Here is a 21,582-nt window from a genome sequence, read left to right on the forward strand (position 1 = left end):
AAGAAAGCTGAACAATATTATAGATATGAAGTCTGTGTTATACATATGTATTAGTAAAAATGATTAGTTTAACTGCACTCCGGTATGTGTAGAACCAGATTTGAAATCATCTCTGGAACTGTACAAGTCCTCACCTAGTCCATGTTTTACACTGTAGGCCCTGTAGTGTCGTCTGGGAGTGATTCACTGGCTGCTTGTTGGCCGGGTGCATTAACCTCACCGACGCAGTACATTTTGATTAGGGAGTGAGTCACTGCAGTGCAGTCGGGCTACAGGAGCAACGGGCAACATGAGACAGACTCATGCATGGGATGGCACAGTTCATTGGAGTAGAGCAGGGCAGTGCATCGTGCTGCTGAGGAGAGGAAGCTAGTAGACTACAGCTGTGTGGCTCTTCATGTGTCCTTTGGCTGTGCTGTTGCTCTGGTCCAGGGTGTTACATGCTGCTTGCTGACGCTAAAGGCTCAGGGTCAGCGAGCCGCGAGTAACGCCCTGGACCAGAGCTAGCTGCACTGTGCCGTCCAGTCTGTCTGCCCCGACCTGTCTCTGGCCTTGGTTGCAGTCACGGAGACGGGTCCTTGGTTACAGTCACGGAGACGGGTCCTTGGTTACAGTCACGGAGACGGGTCGTTGGTTACAGTCACGGAGACGGGTCGTTGGTTACAGTCACGGAGACGGGTCCTTGGTTGCAGTCACGGAGACGGGTCCTTGGTTGCAGTCACGGAGACGGGTCCTTGGTTACAGTCACGGAGACGGGTCCTTGGTTACAGTCACGGAGACGGGTCCTTGGTTACAGTCACGGAGACGGGTCGTTGGTTACAGTCACGGAGACGGGTCGTTGGTTACAGTCACGGAGACGGGTCCTTGGTTGCAGTCACGGAGACGGGTCCTTGGTTGCAGTCACGGAGACGGGTCCTTGGTTGCAGTCACGGAGACGGGTCCTTGGTTACAGTCACGGAGACGGGTCCTAGCTCTGAGAGGGAGGATGCCTTAGCAACATTAGAAAAAAAAACACTCCGTCTCTTACCGTCGTCATGGCCACTGGCCTCCTGATCCAAGTCAGAACCCCAGATTCTCTGATCTAATTGACTGACATTTCCACAGATCCTCGTATACATCCACATGTAGCCTTATGTAGCCTTATGTAGCCTTATGTAGCCTTATGTAGCCTTATGCAACCTTATGTAGCCTTATGTAGCCGTAATAATAACTGCCACTGTTTGGAATCACGTGCTCCTCCTTCCATCCCATCAGTTTATGGAGGTTGTGATTTTCAAACATTTGACAGTAATTATATACCGGTCTGTGAGGCTAACGATGTTTTGGTGCTGAGTACAACAACAGAGGGAAGATAACAAGGTGATTTTCAGAGTCGTCTTTCGGTCGCTACAAACAACAGATTCTCACTTCTTAATGTGTAATTCATTTGCTAGTGCTGAAATTGCTGTTTCCGTTCTTTGTTTTTTTGTTGGCTAATTAACTAAGGACCACGTTACGACGGATCTGAGATCAGAGAGAGTTGTATAACTCTCTTATCTGGAGCGACTTACAGGCAGTGCACTGGTGAAAACAAACGCATGTTATTGCAGGTGGACCATTCCTGGAAAATAGCGGCTAATGATGTGATTTGTTGTTTTGTTGTTTCTCAGACACCGTGTTCTTCCACCTCCCTCCTCTCGCTGGAGCAGATGTGAAGTGTGTGTACGGAGTCTCCTGCTATCGCCAAATAGAAGCTAAGGTTGGTTCCCCCTCATGTCTCTACCAGCTGGTCGACAGAGTAGAGTCTCTCTACCAGCTGGTCTACAGAGTAGAGTCTCTCTACCAGCTGGTCTACAGAGTAGAGTCTCTCTACCAGCTGGTCTACAGAGTAGAGTCTCTCTACCAGCTGGTCTACAGAGTAGAGTCTCTCTACCAGCTGGTCTACAGAGTAGAGTCTCTACCAGCTGGTCTACAGAGTAGAGTCTCTACCAGCTGGTCTACAGAGTAGAGTCTCTCTACCAGCTGGTCTACAGAGTAGAGTCTCTCTACCAGCTGGTCTACAGAGTAGAGTCTCTCTACCAGCTGGTCTACAGAGTAGAGTCTCTCTACCAGCTGGTCTACAGAGTAGAGTCTCTCTACCAGCTGGTCTATAGAGTAGAGTCTCTCTACCAGCTGGTCTACATAGTAGAGTCTCTCTACCAGCTGGTCTACAGAGTAGAGTCTCTACCAGCTGGTCTATAGAGTAGAGTCTCTACCAGCTGGTCTACAGAGTAGAGTCTCTCTACCAGCTGGTCTACAGAGTAGAGTCTCTCTACCAGCTGGTCTACATAGTAGAGTCTCTCTACCAGCTGGTCTACAGAGTAGAGTCTCTACCAGCTGGTCTATAGAGTAGAGTCTCTCTACCAGCATGGTCTACCATGAGTCTCTACTCATTTCTCGGTGGTTATGTTTCCTGACTGTTTCCTGACTATTTCCTGACTGTTTCCTGTCTGTTTCCTGTCTGTTTCCTGTCTGTTTCCTGACTGTTTCCTGACTGTTTCCTGACTGTTTCCTGACATGTCATCAGTGTTTTGTTGTTTTTCTTTTTCAGTCCCTGAAGGTCCGTCTGGCTGACGTCACCAGGGAGACGGTCCAGAAGAGTGTGTGTGTTCTCAGTCAAGTGGTGAGTGTATGTCCTCAGTCGAGTGGTGAGTGTCTGTGTGTGTGTGTCCTCAGTCGAGTGGTGAGTGTCTGTGTCTGTGTGTGTGTGTGTCCTCAGTCGAGTGGTGAGTGTCTGTGTCTGTGTGTGTGTGTGTCCTCAGTGGAGTGGTGAGTGTCCTGATGTGACAAAGAGGGAGAGAGGGGTGGGGATCGCTCTATGAAAAGTCAGACTGTGACCCCTGGGCCAGTGGACAGCCTCCTCTCTGTCCCTACGACCCCCAGCCCTCTATGACCCCTGGGCCAGTGGACAGCCTCCTCTCTGTCCCTACGACCCCCAGCCCTCTATGACCCCTGGGTCAGTGGACAGCCTCCTCTCTGTCCGTACGCCCTCTATGACCCCTGGGTCAGTGGACAGCCTCCTCTCTGTCCCTACGACCCCCAGCCCTCTATGACCCCATGGTCAGTGGACAGCCTCCTCTCTGTCCCTACGACCCCCAGCCCTCTATAACCCCTGGGTCAGTGGACAGCCTCCTCTCTGTCCCTACGACCCCCAGCCCTCTATGACCCCTGGGTCAGTGGACAGCCTCCTCTCTGACCGTAGGCCCCCGGCCCTCTATGACCCCTGGGTCAGTGGACAGCCTCCTCTCTGTCCCTACGACCCCCAGCCCTCTATGACCCCTGGGTCAGTGGACAGCCTCCTCTCTGTCCCTACGACCCCCAGCCCTCTATGACCCCTGGGTCAGTGGACAGCCTCCTCTCTGTCCCTACGACCCCCAGCCCTCTATGACCCCCTGGGTCAGTGGACAGCCTCCTCTCTGTCCGTAGGCCCCCGGCCCCCGATGACCCCTGGGTCAGTGGACAGCCTCCTCTCTGTCCCTACGACCCCCAGCCCTCTATGACCCCCTGGGTCAGTGGACAGCCTCCTCCCTGTCCGTAGGCCCCCAGCCCTGTGACCCCTGGGTCAGTGGACAGCCTCCTCCCTGTCCGTAGGCCCCCAGCCCTCTATGACCCCTGGGTCAGTGGACAGCCTCCTCTCTGTCCCTACGCCCCCGGCCCTCTGTGACCCCTGGGTCAGTGGACAGCCTCCTCTCTGTCCGTACGCCCTCTATGACCCCTGGGTCAGTGGACAGCCTCCTCTCTGTCCCTACGACCCCCAGCCCTCTATGACCCCATGGTCAGTGGACAGCCTCCTCTCTGTCCCTACGACCCCCAGCCCTCTATGATCCCATGGTCAGTGGACAGCCTCCTCTCTGTCCCTACGACCCCCAGCCCTCTATAACCCCTGGGTCAGTGGACAGCCTCCTCCCTGTCCGTACGCCCCCAGCCCTCTATGACCCCTGGATCAGTGGACAGCCTCCTCTCTGTCCCTACGACCCCCAGCCCTCTATAACCCCTGGGTCAGTGGACAGCCTCCTCTCTGTCCCTACGACCCCCAGCCCTCTATGACCCCTGGGTCAGTGGACAGCCTCCTCTCTGTCCGTACGCCCTCTATGACCCCTGGGTCAGTGGACAGCCTCCTCTCTGTCCCTACGACCCCCAGCCCTCTATGACCCCATGGTCAGTGGACAGCCTCCTCTCTGTCCCTACGACCCCCAGCCCTCTATAACCCCTGGGTCAGTGGACAGCCTCCTCTCTGTCCCTACGACCCCCAGCCCTCTATGACCCCTGGGTCAGTGGACAGCCTCCTCTCTGTCCGTACGCCCTCTATGACCCCTGGGTCAGTGGACAGCCTCCTCTCTGTCCGTAGGCCCCCGGCCCTCTATGACCCCTGGGTCAGTGGACAGCCTCCTCTCTGTCCCTACGACCCCCAGCCCTCTATGACCCCTGGGTCAGTGGACATCCTCCTCTCTGACCGTAGGCCCCCGGCCCTCTATGACCCCTGGGTCAGTGGACAGCCTCCTCTCTGTCCCTACGACCCCCAGCCCTCTATGACCCCTGGGTCAGTGGACAGCCTCCTCTCTGTCCCTACGACCCCCAGCCCTCTATGACCCCTGGGTCAGTGGACAGCCTCCCCTCTGTCCCTACGACCCCCAGCCCTCTATGACCCCCTGGGTCAGTGGACAGCCTCCTCTCTGTCCGTAGGCCCCCGGCCCCCGATGACCCCTGGGTCAGTGGACAGCCTCCTCGCTGTCCCTACGACCCCCAGCCCTCTATGACCCCCTGGGTCAGTGGACAGCCTCCTCCCTGTCCGTAGGCCCCCAGCCCTCTGTGACCCCTGGGTCAGTGGACAGCCTCCTCTCTGTCCCTACGACCCCCAGCCCTCTATGACCCCTGGGTCAGTGGACAGCCTCCTCTCTGTCCCTACGACCCCCAGCCCTCTATGACCCCCTGGGTCAGTGGACAGCCTCCTCTCTGTCCGTAGGCCCCCGGCCCCCGATGACCCCTGGGTCAGTGGACAGCCTCCTCTCTGTCCCTACGACCCCCAGCCCTCTATGACCCCTGGGTCAGTGGACAGCCTCCTCTCTGTCCCTACGACCCCCAGCCCTCTATGACCCCCTGGGTCAGTGGACAGCCTCCTCCCTGTCCGTAGGCCCCCAGCCCTCTGTGACCCCTGGGTCAGTGGATAGCCTCCTCCCTGTCCGTAGGCCCCCAGCCCTCTATGACCCCTGGGTCAGTGGACAGCCTCCTCTCTGACCGTAGGCCCCCAGCCCTCTATGACCCCTGGGTCAGTGGACAGCCTCCTCTCTGTCCGTACGCCCCCGGCCCTCTGTGACCCCTGGATCAGTGGACAGCCTCCTCTCTGCCCGTAGGCCCCCGATGACCCCTGGGTCAGTGGACAGCCTCCTCTCTGTCCCTACGACCCCCAGCCCTCTATGACCCCTGGGTCAGTGGACAGCCTCCTCTCTGTCCCTACGACCCCCAGCCCTCTATGACCCCTGGGTCAGTGGACAGCCTCCTCTCTGTCCGTACGCCCCCGGCCCTCTGTGACCCCTGGGTCAGTGGACAGCCTCCTCTCTGTCCGTACGCCCTCTATGACCCCCTGGGTCAGTGGACAGCCTCCTCCCTGTCCGTAGGCCCCCAGCCCTCTATGACCCCTGGGTCAGTGGACAGCCTCCTCTCTGCCCGTAGGCCCCCGGCCCTCTGTGACCCCTGGGTCAGTGGACAGCCTCCTCCCTGTCCGTAGGCCCCCAGCCCTCTATGACCCCTGGGTCAGTGGACAGCCTCCTCTCTGACCGTAGGCCCCCAGCCCTCTATGACCCCTGGGTCAGTGGACAGCCTCCTCTCTGTCCGTACGCCCCCGGCCCTCTGTGACCCCTGGATCAGTGGACAGCCTCCTCTCTGCCCGTAGGCCCCCGATGACCCCTGGGTCAGTGGACAGCCTCCTCTCTGTCCCTACGACCCCCAGCCCTCTATGACCCCTGGGTCAGTGGACAGCCTCCTCTCTGTCCGTACGCCCCCGGCCCTCTGTGACCCCTGGGTCAGTGGACAGCCTCCTCTCTGTCCGTACGCCCTCTATGACCCCCTGGGTCAGTGGACAGCCTCCTCCCTGTCCGTAGGCCCCCAGCCCTCTATGACCCCTGGGTCAGTGGACAGCCTCCTCTCTGCCCGTAGGCCCCCGGCCCTCTTTGAACCCTGGGTCAGTGGACAGCCTCCTCCCTGTCCGTAGGCCCCCAGCCCTCTATGACCCCTGGGTCAGTGGACAACCTCCTCCCTGTCCGTAGGCCCCCAGCCCTCTATGACCCCTGGGTCAGTGGACAGCCTCCTCTCTGTCCCTACGACCCCCAGCCCACTATGACCCCCTGGGTCAGTGGACAGCCTCCTCTCTGTCCGTACGCCCCCAGCCCTCTATGACCCCTGGGTCAGTGGACAGCCTCCTCTCTGTCCCTACGACCCCCAGCCCTCTATGACCCCTGGGTCAGTGGACAGCCTCCTCTCTGTCCCTACGCCCCCGGCCCTCTGTGACCCCTGGGTCAGTGGACAGCCTCCTCTCTGTCCGTACGCCCTCTATGACCCCCTGGGTCAGTGGACAGCCTCCTCCCTGTCCGTAGGCCCCCAGCCCTCTATGACCCCTGGGTCAGTGGACAGCCTCCTCTCTGCCCGTAGGCCCCCGGCCCTCTGTGACCCCTGGGTCAGTGGACAGCCTCCTCCCTGTCCGTAGGCCCCCAGCCCTCTATGACCCCTGGGTCAGTGGACAGCCTCCTCTCTGACCGTAGGCCCCCAGCCCTCTATGACCCCTGGGTCAGTGGACAGCCTCCTCTCTGTCCCTACGACCCCCAGCCCTCTATGACCCCTGGGTCAGTGGACAGCCTCCTCTCTGTCCGTAGGCCCCCAGCCCTCTATGACCCCTGGGTCAGTGGACAGCCTCCTCTCTGTCCCTACGACCCCCAGCCCACTATGACCCCCTGGGTCAGTGGACAGCCTCCTCTCTGTCCGTAGGCCCCCGGCCCTCTGTGACCCCTGGGTCAGTGGACAGCCTCCTCTCTGTCCCTACGACCCCCAGCCCTCTATGACCCCTGGGTCAGTGGACAGCCTCCTCTCTGTCCCTACGACCCCCAGCCCACTATGACCCCCTGGGTCAGTGGACAGCCTCCTCTCTGTCCGTAGGCCCCCAGCCCTCTATGACCCCCTGGGTCAGTGGACAGCCTCCTCTCTGTCCGTAGGCCCCCAGCCCTCTATGACCCCTGGGTCAGTGGACAGCCTCCTCTCTGTCCGTAGGCCCCCGATGACCCCTGGGTCAGTGGACAGCCTTCTCTCTGTCCCTACGACCCCCAGCCCTCTATGACCCCTGGGTCAGTGGACAGCCTCCTCTCTGTCCGTACGCCCCCGATGACCCCTGGGTCAGTGGACAGCCTCCTCTCTGTCCGTAGGCCCCCAGCCCTCTATGACCCCTGGGTCAGTGGACAGCCTCCTCTCTGTCCCTACGACCCCCAGCCCACTATGACCCCCTGGGTCAGTGGACAGCCTCCTCCTGGAATCAAAATGAAATATAGCTCAGTGAAGTTGCACATTGGTGAAATCAGCCATTATTCAGTTTGAATTATAGACGCCTGGTGAGGACCCTTCACTGAGTCAATGATGTCCTTCTTCCCCAGCCTCTGTACGGTCTCCTCCAAGCTAAACTGCAGCTCATCACACACGCCTACTTTGAGGAGAAAGACTTCTCACAGATTTCGATATTGAAGGTGAGTGTTTCCAGTCAGCTCTCTTTCACAGTCAGATGTTTAATCACCAAAGTCTTTAATGACTTTATTCTATGATGTGTACCCTCACGCGTTTGTGGAACATTGAACTCAGAACCCCTCCTCTTTCTCCCCCCTCTTTCTCTCTCTCTTTCTCTCCATCTGTAGGAGTTGTATGAACACATGAACAGCTCTCTGAGAGGGACAGCTCTAGAGGGATCCCAAGTGTTCCTGGGTAAAACTGTTCTGCTATTCTCCCTGCCCTGCTATAGACCCGTTATAGTGCCCTGCTATAGACCCTTCATAGTGCCTTCATTAGGCTTTAGGCCCTGCTTTAGGCTTTAGGCCCTGCTTTAGGCCCTGCTTTAGGCCCTGCTTTAGACCCTGCTTTAGGCTTTAGGCCATGCTTTAGGCCCTGCTTTAGGCTTTAGGCCCTGTTTTAGGCCCTGCTTTAGACCCTGCTTTAGGCTTTAGACCCTGCTTTAGGCTTTAGGCCCTGCTTTAGGCTTTAGGCCCTGCTTTAGGCCCTGCTTTAGGCCCTGCTTTAGACCCTGCTTTAGGCCCTGCTTTAGGCTTTAGGCCCTGCTTTAGGCCCTGCTTTAGGCTTTAGGCCCTGCTTTAGGCCCTGCTTTAGGCTTTAGGCCCTGCTTTAGGCTTTAGGCCCTGCTTTAGGCCCTGCTTTAGGCTTTAGGCCCTGCTTTAGGCCCTGCGTTAGGCTTTAGGCCCTGCTTTAGGCTTTAGGCCCTGCTTTAGGCCCTGCGTTAGGCTTTAGGCCCTGCTTTAGGCCCTGCGTTAGGCTTTAGGCCCTGCTTTAGGCCCTGCATTAGGCTATAGGCCCTGGTCATCTGTGGGGTAATCAGGTGTCTATTGTTGTAGACCTCTAACATGTCCTAGATTAGCTGCAGAAATATGTCTGTCACATGTGACTATTGAGCCACTTGTTATGGTGATAAACCCAGCTTACAGAAACAGGCGCATCTTTTCAAGGTCTTCTCTCACGACGTTGAGCACTCAGCTGGCATCCAAAATGGCTCCCTATTTCCTATGTAGGGCCCATGGAGCTCTGGTCAAAAGTATTACCCTCTATAGGGAATGGGGGTGTAATTTGGGACACATATTCACACGTGTGATAGAAATGTCCTCCTTGAGGCAAATTTCACATTCTTCACATTCTCTCCCGACAGGTATGTCACCAAGAGATTTAATACTGCACTTTCGACACAAGGTACATTTCATGTGTTTTGAGGCAAGCAGATGACTTGTAAAGGTTTAACATGAGTCCCAAATGGCACCCTATTCCCTATATAGTGCACTACTTTTGACCAGAGCCCCAGAGAACCGTAGCCCAGAGAACTGTAGCCCAGAGAACTGTAGCCCAGAGAACTGTAGCCCAGAGAACCGTAGCCCAGAGAACCGTAGCCCAGAGAACCGTAGCCCAGAGAACTGTAGCCTGAAGAACCGTAGCCCAGAGAACCGTAGCCCGACGAGCGGTAGCCCAGAGAACTTGTAGCCTGAAGAACCATAGCCCAGAGAACCGTAGCCCAGAGAACCATAGCCCAGAGAACCGTAGCCCGACGAGCGGTAGCCCAGTTCCCTGTGGGATCTGGTCTTAAAGTCTTGCACTATAAACGGAGTAGGGTGCCATTTGGGAAATCCTCCTGGAAACATCTGCCAAAGACTGTAGTTTAATTGTTGTGCTTTAATTAACCTGCTTCCCTTAACTCTCCCCTTCTCTCTCTCTCTCTCTCTCTCTCTCTCTCTCTCTCTTTCTCTCTTTCTCTCTTTCTTTCTTTCTTTCTCTCTTTCTTTCTTTCTTTCTTTCTTTCTCTCTCTCTTTCTTTCTTTCTTTCTCTCTTTCTTTCTTTCTTTCTCTCTTTCTTTCTTTCTTTCTCTCTTTCTTTCTTTCTTTCTCTTTCTCCCAGGTTCTGATCCTCTTCAAACTGATTCTGCTGGAGAAGAAGGTGAACACGTGATTTAACACCGACAGCATATCACAACCCAATGACATGTACCACACACAGTGACCTCACAGCAAGAGAGCACGTCGTCCGTCAGTCATCGTATATACAGTGTCTTGCGAAAGTATTCGGCCCCCTTGAACTTTGCGACCTTTTGCCACATTTCAGGCTTCAAACATAAAGATATAAAACTGTATTTTGTTGTGAAGAATCAACAACAAGTGGGACACAATCATGAAGTGGAACGACATTTATTGGATATTTCAAACTTTTTTAACAAATCAAAAACTGAAAAATTGGGCGTGCAAAATTATTCAGCCCCCTTAAGTTAATACTTTGTAGCGCCACCTTTTGCTGCGATTACAGCTCTAAGTCGCTTGGGGTATGTCTCTATCAGTTTTGCACATCGAGAGACTGAATTTTTTTCCCATTCCTCCTTGCAAAACAGCTCGAGCTCAGTGAGGTTGGATGGAGAGCATTTGTGAACAGCAGTTTTCAGTTCTTTCCACAGATTCTCGATTGGATTCAGGTCTGGACTTTGACTTGGCCATTCTAACACCTGGATATGTTTATTTTTGAACCATTCCATTGTAGATTTTGCTTTATGTTTTGGATCATTGTCTTGTTGGAAGACAAATCTCCGTCCCAGTCTCAGGTCTTTTGCAGACTCCATCAGGTTTTCTTCCAGAATGGTCCTGTATTTGGCTTCATCCATCTTCCCATCAATTTTAACCATCTTCCCTGTCCCTGCTGAAGAAAAGCAGGCCCAAACCATGATGCTGCCACCACCATGTTTGACAGTGGGGATGGTGTGTTCAGCTGTGTTGCTTTTACGCCAAACATAACGTTTTGCATTGTTGCCAAAAAGTTCAATTTTGGTTTCATCTGACCAGAGCACCTTCTTCCACATGTTTGGTGTGTCTCCCAGGTGGCTTGAGGCAAACACTTTTTTTGGATATCTTTAAGAAATGGCTTTCTTCTTGCCACTCTTCCATAAAGGCCAGATTTGTGCAATATATGACTGATTGTTGTCCTATGGACAGAGTCTCCCACCTCAGCTGTAGATCTCTGCAGTTCATCCAGAGTGATCATGGGCCTCTTGGCTGCATCTCTGATCAGTCTTCTCCTTGTATGAGCTGAAAGTTTAGAGGGACGGCCAGGTCTTGGTAGATTTGCAGTGGTCTGATACTCCTTCCATTTCAATATTATCGCTTGCACAGTGCTCCTTGGGATGTTTAAAGCTTGGGAAATCTTTTTGTATCCAAATCCGGCTTTAAACTTCTTCACAACAGTATCTCGGACCTGCCTGGTGTGTTCCTTGTTCTTCATGATGCTCTCTGCGCTTTTAACGGACCTCTGAGACTATCACAGTGCAGGTGCATTTATACGGAGACTTGATTACACACAGGTGGATTGTATTTATCATCATTAGTCATTTAGGTCAACATTAGATCATTCAGAGATCCTCACTGAACTTCTGGAGAGAGTTTGCTGCACTGAAAGTAAAGGGGCTGAATAATTTTGCACGCCCAATTTTTCAGTTTTTGATTTGTTAAAAAAGTTTGAAATATGCAATAAATGTCGTTCCACTTCATGATTGTGTCCCACTTGCTGTTGATTCTTCACAAAAAAAATACAGTTTTATATCTTTATGTTTGAAGCCTGAAATGTGGCAAAAGGTCGCAAAGTTCAAGGGGGCCGAATACTTTCGCAAGGCACTGTATATACCCCAAGAGGGACAGAACGAGCATAAGTTCCCTGGAGATGTTTTATCTCCCCATAGATGACTCTGTGTATGTCGTCCCCCCCGCCCCCTCTCTCTCAGGTCCTGTTCTACGTGTCTCCAGTCAACAGGCTAGTAGGAGCTCTGATGACCGTACTGTCTCTGTTCCCAGGTGAGAAGAGTCCACCAGTCACTTGTGTGCCTCAAATGGCACCCTATTCCCTATATACAGTAGTTTTTAAACATTTATTTAATTTAACCTTTATTTAACTAGGCAAGTCAGTTAAGAACAAATTCTTATTTACAATGACGGCCTACCGGGGAACAGTGGGTTAACTGCCTTGTTCAGGGACAGAACAACAAGTTTACCTTGTCAGCTCGGGGATCCGATCCAGCAACCTTTCAGTTACTGGTCCAACGATCTAACCACTAGGCTACCTGCCACCTCTACACTCTAACCACTAGGCTACCTGCCACCTCTACACTCTAACCACTAGACTACCTGCCACCTCTACACTCTAACCACTAGGCTACCTGCCTCCTCTACACTCTAACCACTAGGCTACCTGCCACCTCTACACTCTAACCACTAGGCTACCTGCCACCTCTACACTCTAACCACTAGGCTACCTGCCACCTCCACACTCGAACCACTAGGCTACCTGCCTCCTCTACACTCTAACCACTAGGCTACCTGCCACCTCTACACTCTAACCACTAGGCTACCTGCCACCTCTACACTCTAACCACTAGGCTACCTGCCACCTCCACACTCTAACCACTAGGCTACCTGCCACCTCTACACTCTAACCACTAGGCTACCTGCCTCCTCTACACTCTAACCACTAGGCTACCTGCCACTTCTACACTCTAACCACTAGGCTACCTGCCTCCTACTCTAACCACTAGGCAACCTGCCGCCCCTACACTCTAACCACTAGGCTACCTGCCGCCTCTAACCACTAGGCTACCTGCCGCCTCTAACCACTAGACTACCTGCCACCTCTACACTCTAACCACTAGGCTACCTGCCACCTCTACACTCTAACCACTAGGCTACCCTGCCGCCTCTACACTCTAACCACTAGGCTACCCTGCCACCTCTACACTCTAACCACTAGGCTACCTGCCACGTCTACACTCTAACCACTAGGCTACCTGCCACGTCTACACTCTAACCACTAGGCTACCTGCCACCTCTACACTCTAACCACTAGGCTACCTGCCACGTCTACACTCTAACCACTAGGCTACCTGCCACGTCTACACTCTAACCACTAGGCTACCTGCCACCTCTACACTCTAACCACTAGGCTACCTGCCACGTCTACACTCTAACCACTAGGCTACCTGCCACGTCTACACTCTAACCACTAGGCTACCTGCCACCTCTACACTCTAACCACTAGGCTACCTGCCACCTCTACACTCTAACCGCTAGGATACCTGCTGCCTCTACACTCTAACCGCTAGGCTACCTGCCACCTCTACACTCTAACCGCTAGGCTACCTGCCACCTCTACACTCTAACCGCTAGGATACCTGCTGCCTCTACACTCTAACCGCTAGGCTACCTGCCACCTCTACACTCTAACCACTAGGCTACCTGCCTCCTCTACACTCTAACCACTAGGCTACCTGCCTCCTCTACACTCTAACCACTAGGCTACCTGCCACCTCTACACTCTAACCACTAGGCTACGTGCCTCCTCTACACTCTAACCACTAGGAAACCTGAGTATGGGTGAAATGGTGAGTGGGTGATTAGTGAGTATGGGTGATATCTTGAGTATGAGTGATATCGCAAGTATGGGTGATTTTATAGTGAGTATGGGTGATTTTATAGTGAGTATGGGTGATATTTTGTACATATGTTGTTGGATTCTTCTTCCCCCATACTGAAGGTCAAAGGTGATGTTGAGTCCTATAGGTCAGGATATCATGTATGCTGTGTTTCTTCCTCTAGGTATGATAGAGCACGGCCTGGCTGACTCCTCCCACTACCGGCCCAAGAGCAGCGTCTCCGAGGAGATCACACTAGGAGACTGTGGGTCTGGGGCAGAGGACTTGGTCTCTGTTTCCGTCACTGACATCACCAACGCTACCGTGGAGCTAATGGGGGAGGAGGTCTTCGGAGAGGACCACACCACCTCCATCGTGAAGGCTTCACGGAGGACATCGCCTTCCCCAGAGACCTCCACCCCAGCTAGGGAGAACACCCAGCTGAAGCCCCCCTCCCGGACTTCCCCAGACTCCTCGGAGAGCGACTGGGAGACACTGGATCCCAGTGTTTTGGAGGAAGGGACTAGTGACTCAGAGGTGGGGGGTTCAGGGGTTCTGGAGACAGGTATCCCCATCACGGTGCAGCCCCGGGGCCTGTCGGCAGGGCCAGGAGGCCAGGGAGCCGTCTCTCAGGGCTTGGTGTCTGGACTGGAAGAGGATCAATATGGCCTGCCACTCGCCATCTTCACCAAGGTACCCAACTCAACACAGATCCTTTCAGCGTACACTTAGAAAGATCTTTATCGGCGTCTGTAGATCTCTCTCACCGTCGACCAATCAACTAGCAGTGTTTCTAATCCACAGAGACCTTAACCTGCTTTTTAAATTATTCACCTACATGTTGCCATGGCAACAGCCAACTAATCTAGCGTTCCTCTTTAGTTACAGGGTGGGGGGTTGATCGTTCCTCTTTAGTTACAGGGTGGGGGTGGATCGTTCCTCTTTAGTTACAGGGTGGGGGTGGATCGTCCCTCTTTAGTTACAGGGTGGGGGGTTGATCGTTCCTCTTTAGTTACAGGGTGGGGGGTGGATCGTTCCTCTTTAGTTACAGGGTGGGGGTGGATCGTCCCTCTTTAGTTACAGGGTGGGGGGTTGATCGTTCCTCTTTAGTTACAGGGTGGATCGTTCCTCTTTAGTTACAGGGTGGGGGGTTGATCGTTCCTCTTTAGTTACAGGGTGGATCGTTCCTCTTTAGTTACAGGGTGGGGGTGGATCGTTCCTCTTTAGTTACAGGGTGGGGGTGGATCGTTCCTCTTTAGTTACAGGGTGGGGAGTGGATCGTTCCTCTGTAGTTACAGGGTAGGGGTGGATCGTTCCTCTTTAGTTACAGGGTGGGGGTGGATTGTTCCTCTGTAGTTACAGGGTGGGGGTGGATCATTCCTCTTTAGTTACAGGGTGGGGAGTGGATCGTTCCTCTTTAGTTACAGGGTGGGGGTGGATCGTTCCTCTTTAGTTACAGGGTGGGGGTTGATCGTTCCTCTTTAGTTACAGGGTGGATCGTTCCTCTTTAGTTACAGGGTGGGGGTGGATCGTTCCTCTTTAGTTACAGGGTGGATCGTTCCTCTTTAGTTACAGGGTGGGGGTGGATCGTTCCTCTTTAGTTACAGGGTGGGGGTGGATCGTTCCTCTTTAGTTACAGGGTGGATCGTTCCTCTTTAGTTACAGGGTGGGGGTGGATCGTTCCTCTTTAGTTACAGGGTGGGGGTGGATCGTTCCTCTTTAGTTACAGGGTGGGGGTGGATCGTTCCTCTTTAGTTACAGGGTGGGGGTGGATCGTTCCTCTTTAGTTACAGGGTGGGGGTTGATCGTTCCTCTGTAGTTACAGGGTGGGGGTGGATCGTTCCTCTTTAGTTACAGGGTGGGGGTGGATTGTTCCTCTTTAGTTACAGGGTGGGGGTGGATCGTTCCTCTTTAGTTATAGGGTGGGGGTGGATCGTTCCTCTTTAGTTACAGGGTGGGGGTGGATCGTTCCTCTTTAGTTACAGGGTGGGGGGTTGATCATTCCTCTTTAGTTACAGGGTGGGAGTGGATCGTTCCTCTGTAGTTACAGGGTGGGTGTGGATCGTTCCTCTTTAGTTACAGGGTGGGGGTGGATCGTTCCTCTGTAGTTACAGGGTGGGGGTGGATCGTTCCTCTTTAGTTACAGGGTGGGGGTGGATCGTTCCTCTTTAGTTACAGGGTGGGGGTGGATCGTTCCTCTTTAGTTACAGGGTGGGGGGTGGATCGTTCCTCTTTAGTTACAGGGTGGGGGTGGATCATTCCTCTTTAGTTACAGGGTGGGGGGTGGATCGTTCCTCTTTAGTTACAGGGTGGGGGTGGATCGTTCCTCTTTAGTTACAGGGTGGGGGTGGATTGTTCCTCTTTAGTTACAGGGTGGGGGTGGATCGTTCCTCTTTAGTTACAGGGTGGGGGTGGATCGTTCCTCTTTAGTTACAGGGTGGGGGTGGATCGTTCCTCTTTAGTTACAGGGTGGGGGTGGATCGTTCCTCTTTAGTTACAGGGTGGGGGTGGATTGTTCCTCTTTAGTTACAGGGTGGGGGGTGGATCGTTCCTCTTTAGTTACGGGGTGGGGGGTTGATCGTTCCTCTTTCGTTACAGGGTGGGGGTGGATCGTTCCTCTTTAGTTACAGGGTGGGGGTGGATCGTTCCTCTTTAGTTACAGGGTGGGGGTGGATCGTTCCTCTTTAGTTACAGGGTGGGGGGTGGATCGTTCCTCTTTAGTTACGGGGTGGGGGGTTGATCGTTCCTCTTTCGTTACAGGGTGGGGGTGGATCGTTCCTCTTTAGTTACAGGGTGGGGGTGGATCATTCCTCTTTAGTTACAGGGTGGGGGGTTGATCGTTCCTCTTTCGTTACAGGGTGGGGGGTTGATCGTTCCTCTATAGTTACAGGGTGATATCTAGATTTATTCTCTTATATGTAGATGTATAGTAAATCCCACCATAAATGTCAGTTGGTCAGGTATTTGCGTTTTCAAAGCGCCCACACATGGGTGTGGTGACTAGCGGGTGAGAAGAGTTTTTCCAGTACTACAAGGACACACACACACACACACACACACACACACACACACACACACACACACACACACACACACACACACACACACACACACACACACACACACACGCAAGCTCTGCTTTTCCAGTACTACAAGGATGCACACACACACACACACACACACACATGCAAGCTCTGCTTTTCCAGTACTACAAGGACACACACACACACACACACACACACACACAAGCTCTGCTTTTCCAGTACTACAAGGACACACACACACACACACACACACACAAGCTCTGCTTTTCCAGTACTACAAGGACACACACACACACACACACACACACACACACACACACGCAAGCTCTGCTTTTCCAGTACTACAAGGATGCACACACACACACACACACACACACATGCAAGCTCTGCTTTTCCAGTACTACAAGGACACACACACACACACACACACACACACACAAGCTCTGCTTTTCCAGTACTACAAGGACACACACACACACACACACACACACACACACAAGCTCTGCTTTTCCAGTACTACAAGGACACACACACACACACACACACATGCGAGCGCTGCTTTTCCAGTACTCCCTGCAGGGAAAAGTCAGTTTAATCACCAGAGGGTTGCATAACACCATGGTAAACATTGACCCAATACAAACAACATATAATGATGTTACTGTAACCTCGCTGTTGAGTGTGTCCTCTCTCTGACTAGATCTAACTCTACACACACACACACACACACTAGTGACCTTTAACCTGTATGTGTGTCGTTGCCAGGGTTACCTGTGCCTGCCCTACATGGCCTTGCAGCAGCACCACCTGCTGTCCGATGTCACGGTGCGCGGCTTTGTTGCCGGGGCAACCAACATCCTCTTCCGTCAGCAGAGGCACCTGAGCGACGCAATCGTTGATGTGAGTCTTTCTCTCTCCATCTCTTCTCGCTCTCCTTCTCTTCTCGCTCCATCTCTTCTCTCTCTCTTCTCTCTCTCCATCTCTTCTCTCTCTCTTCTCTCTCTCCATCTCTTCTCGCTCTCCTCTCCATCTCTTCTCGCGCTCCTTCTCTCCATCTCTTCTCGCTCTCCTTCTCTCTCTCCATCTCTTCTCGCTCTCCTCTCCATCTCTTCTCGCTCTCCTCTCCATCTCTTCTCTCTCCATCTCTTCTCTCTCTCTTCTCTCTCTCCATCTCTTCTCTCTCTCTTCTCACTCTCCATCTCTTCTCGCTCTCCTCTCCATCTCTTCTCGCGCTCCTTCTCTCCATCTCTTCTCGCTCTCCTTCTCTCTCTCCATCTCTTCTCGCTCTCCTCTCCATCTCTTCTCGCTCTCCTCTCCATCTCTTCTCTCTCTCTTCTCTCTCTCCATCTCTTCTCTCTCTCTTCTCTCTCTCCATCTCTTCTCGCTCTCCATCTCTTCTCGCGCTCCTTCTCTCCATCTCTTCTCGCTCTCCTTCTCTCGGGTGTCCTGACTCTCTGTGGTCGCTAAAGATCCCACAGCACTTGTCGTAAGAGTAGGGGTGTTAACCCCGGTGTCCTGGCTATATTCCCAATCTGGCTCTCATAACGTCACCTAATCATCCCAATCTTCCAATTGGCTCATTCATCTCCTCTCCCCTGTAACTATTCCCCAGGTTGTTGCTGTAAATTAGTTTTTTTCAGTCAATTTACCTGGTAAAATAGATATAATTAAATCTCTCCATCTCGCTCCATATATTCTCTCTCCATCTCTTCTCTCAATCTGAGAGGAATTGAAGATTGAATCTGGGAAACATATGTTTACACTGTGGTATTTCAGAGAATTTTTTCAAAATTGAATTTGTTTTCAAATGCTTTGTGGATCTGTGTAATCTGAGGGAAATATGTGTCTCTAATATGGTCATACATTGGGCAGGAGGTTATAAAGCAAGGCTATGCTCACTGAGTCTGTACATAGTCAAAGCTTTCCTTAAGTTTAGGTCAGTCACAGTGGTCAGGTATTCTGCCACTGTGTACTCTCTGTTTAAGGTCAGTCACAGTGGTCAGGTATTCTGCCACTGTGTAGTCTCTGTTTAGGGTCAGTCACAGTGGTCAGGTATTCTGTATTTGTGGTCGTGGTGACTGGACCTTTTTTGGAACACCATTATTTTGGTCTTACTGAGATTTACTGTCAGGGCCCAGGTCTGGCATAATCTGTGCAGAAGATCTAGGTGCTGCTGTAGGCCCTCCTTGGTTGGGGACAGATCTAGGTGCTGCTGTAGGCCCTCCTTGGTTGGGGACAGATTTAGGTGCTGCTGTAGGCCCTCCTTGGTTGGGGACAGATCTAGGTGCTGCTGTAGGCCCTCCTTGGTTGGGGACAGATCTAGGTGCTGCTGTAGGCCCTCCTTGGTTGGGGACAGATCTAGGTGCTGCTGTAGGCCCTCCTTGGTTGGGGACAGATTTAGGTGCTGCTGTAGGCCCTCCTTGGTTGGGGACAGATCTAGGTGCTGCTGTAGGCCCTCCTTGGTTGGGGACAGATCTAGGTGCTGCTGTAGGCCCTCCTTGGTTGGGGACAGATCTAGGTGCTGCTGTAGGCCCTCCTTGGTTGGTGACAAGCACCAGATCATCAGTAGAGATTTGACTTCAGATTCTAGTAGGGTGAGGCCGGGTGCTGCAGACTTTTCTAGTGCCCGCGCCAATTCATTGATATATATGTTGAAGAGGGTGGGGCTTAAGCTGCATCCCTGTCTCACCCCACAGCTCTGAGGAAAATAAATCTGTTTTTTTTTGCTAGTTTTAACCTCACACTTTTTGTTTGTGTACATGGATTTTACAATGTTGCATGTTTTACCCCCAATACCGCTTTCCATCAATTTATATAGCAGACCCTCATACCAAATTGAGTCAACGTCTTTTTGGAAATCAACAAAGCATGAGTTTGGTTTGTTTGTCAATTAGTGTGTGCAGGGTGAATACTTGGTCTGTCGTACTGTAATTTGGTAAAAAGGCAATTTGAAATTTGCTCAGTACATTGTTTTCACTGGGGAAATGTACGAGTCTGCTGTTAATGATAATGCAGAGGTTTTTCCCAGGGTTGCTGTTGACGCATATTCCACGGTAGTTATTGGGGTCAAATTTGTCTCTACTTTTGTGGATTGGGGTGATCAGCCCTTGGTTCCAAATGTTGGGGAAGATGCCAGAGCTGAGAGGATGTTATAGAGTTTTAGTATAGCCAATTGGAATTTGTTGTCTGTATATTTGATCATTTTACCAATTTTCCCAGAAGTGGTTAGAGTCTATGGATTCTTCAATTCCATCTCTCTCCATCTCTTCGTTCTCCTGGGTCCTGTTGGCCTGAAATGCGCATTATTCTAAGGGTGTGTCACAAATGGCACCCTATTCCCTACACAGTGCACTACTTTAGACCGGGGACTATAACCACCCTATTCCCTACACAGTGCACTACTTTAGACCGGGGACTATAACCACCCTATTCCCTACACAGTGCACTACTTTAGACCAGGGTTACAGATGTTATCATATCCTGGATGTGTTTAACTCTCCCATGTGAAATCTGATTTGACCTGTATCGTGAGTTATTGTGTGTGTGTGTGTGTGTGTGTGTGTGTCTCCGTCCATCCCACTAGGTGGAGGAAGCTAAGCTCCAGATCGGGGACCCTGAGTTGAGGAAGCTGCTAGGCCTGACCACGGCTGACCTGCGTTTTGCTGACTACCTGGTCAAACACGTGACGGAGAACCGCGAGGACGTGTTTCTGGATGGGACCGGCTGGGAGGGAGGGGACGAGTGGATCAGGGCCCAGTTTGGACTCTACATACACTCCCTCCTATCCTCTACCTTACTAGAAGGTATTGATTATAAACTACCTTACTAGAAGGTATTGATTATAAACTACCTTACTAGAAGGTATTGATTATACACTCTACCGTACTAGAAGGTATTGATTATACACTCTGCCGTACTAGAAGGTATTGATTATACACTCTACCGTACTAGAAGGTATTGATTATACACTCTACCGTACTAGAAGGTATTGATTATACACTCTACCTTACTAGAAGGTATTGATTATACACTCTACCGTACTAGAAGATATTGATTATACACTCTACCTTACTAGAAGGTATTGATGATACACTCTACCTTACTAGAAGGTATTGATTATACACTCTACCTTACTAGAAGGTATTGATTATACACTCTACCGTACTAGAAGGTATTGATTTTAAACTACCTTACTAGAAGGTATTGATTATAAACTACCGTACTAGAAGGTATTGATTATACACTCTACCTTACTAGAAGGTATTGATTATAAACTACCGTACTAGAAGGTATTGATTATACACTCTACCGTACTAGAAGGTATTGATTATACACTCTACCTTACTAGAAGGTATTGATGATACACTCTACCTTACTAGAAGGTATTGATTATAAACTACCGTACTAGAAGGTATTGATTATACACTCTACCTTACTAGAAGGTATTGATTATACACTCTACCGTACTAGAAGGTATTGATTTTAAACTACCTTACTAGAAGGTATTGATTATACACTCTACCTTACTAGAAGATATTGATGATACACTCTACCTTACTAGAAGGTATTGATTATAAACTACCGTACTAGAAGGTATTGATTATACACTCTACCTTACTAGAAGGTATTGATGATACACTCTACCTTACTAGAAGGTATTGATTATACACTCTACCTTACTAGAAGGTATTGATTATACACTCTACCGTACTAGAAGGTATTGATGATACACTCTACCTTACTAGAAGGTATTGATGATACACTCTACCTTACTAGAAGGTATTGATTATACACTCTACCTTACTAGAAGGTATTGATTATACACTCTACCGTACTAGAAGGTATTGATTATACACTCTACCTTACTAGAAGGTATTGATTATACACTCTACCTTACTAGAAGGTATTGATTATAAACTACCGTACTAGAAGGTATTGATTATACACTCTACCTTACTAGAAGGTATTGATTATAAACTACCTTACTAGAAGGTATTGATTATAATCTACCTTACTAGAAGGTATTGATGATACACTCTACCTTACTAGAAGGTATTGATTATACACTTTACCTTACTAGAAGGTATTGATGATACACTCTACCCTACTAGAAGGTATTGATTATACACTCTACCGTACTAGAAGGTATTGATTATACACTCTACCGTACTAGAAGGTATTGATGATACACTCTACCTTACTAGAAGGTATTGATTATAAACTACCTTATTAGAAGGTATTGATTATAAACTACCTTACTAGAAGGTATTGATTATAAACTACCTTACTAGAAGGTATTGATGATACACTCTACCTTACTAGAAGGTATTGATTAT

General features: G+C 51.2%; 1 protein-coding gene across 8 annotated transcripts in view; it reads left to right on the forward strand.

Moving 5' to 3' along the window:
* Positions 1 to 21,582, forward strand: part of LOC110536599 (late secretory pathway protein AVL9 homolog) — a 57,955-nt gene that overhangs the window by 11,531 nt on the left and 24,842 nt on the right. For 3 of the 8 annotated variants that reach the window (XM_090189230.1, XM_090189231.1, XM_090189233.1), the window contains 9 exons: positions 1,650 to 1,738; positions 2,570 to 2,641; positions 7,653 to 7,742; positions 7,908 to 7,974; positions 9,662 to 9,700; positions 11,523 to 11,592; positions 13,387 to 13,895; positions 17,012 to 17,146; positions 19,830 to 20,049. In XM_090189230.1, coding sequence (XP_090045356.1) covers positions 11,568 to 11,592; positions 13,387 to 13,895; positions 17,012 to 17,146; positions 19,830 to 20,049 — 889 coding nt within the window. In that variant the 5' untranslated portion in view covers positions 1,650 to 1,738; positions 2,570 to 2,641; positions 7,653 to 7,742; ... (1 more) ...; positions 9,662 to 9,700; positions 11,523 to 11,567. Of the gene's footprint in view, positions 1 to 1,649; positions 1,739 to 2,569; positions 2,642 to 7,652; positions 7,743 to 7,907; positions 7,975 to 8,923; positions 8,965 to 9,661; positions 9,701 to 11,522; positions 11,593 to 13,386; positions 13,896 to 17,011; positions 17,147 to 19,829; positions 20,050 to 21,582 lie in introns of all 8 variants that reach the window. The other 5 variants (XM_036934706.2, XM_090189229.1, XM_090189227.1 and 2 more) reach the window with 3 other exon arrangements.

The sequence above is a fragment of the Oncorhynchus mykiss genome, chromosome 11 (assembly GCF_057628025.1).
Source record: "Oncorhynchus mykiss isolate SJ-2025 chromosome 11, ASM5762802v1, whole genome shotgun sequence".
Taxonomy (NCBI): domain Eukaryota; kingdom Metazoa; phylum Chordata; class Actinopteri; order Salmoniformes; family Salmonidae; genus Oncorhynchus; species Oncorhynchus mykiss.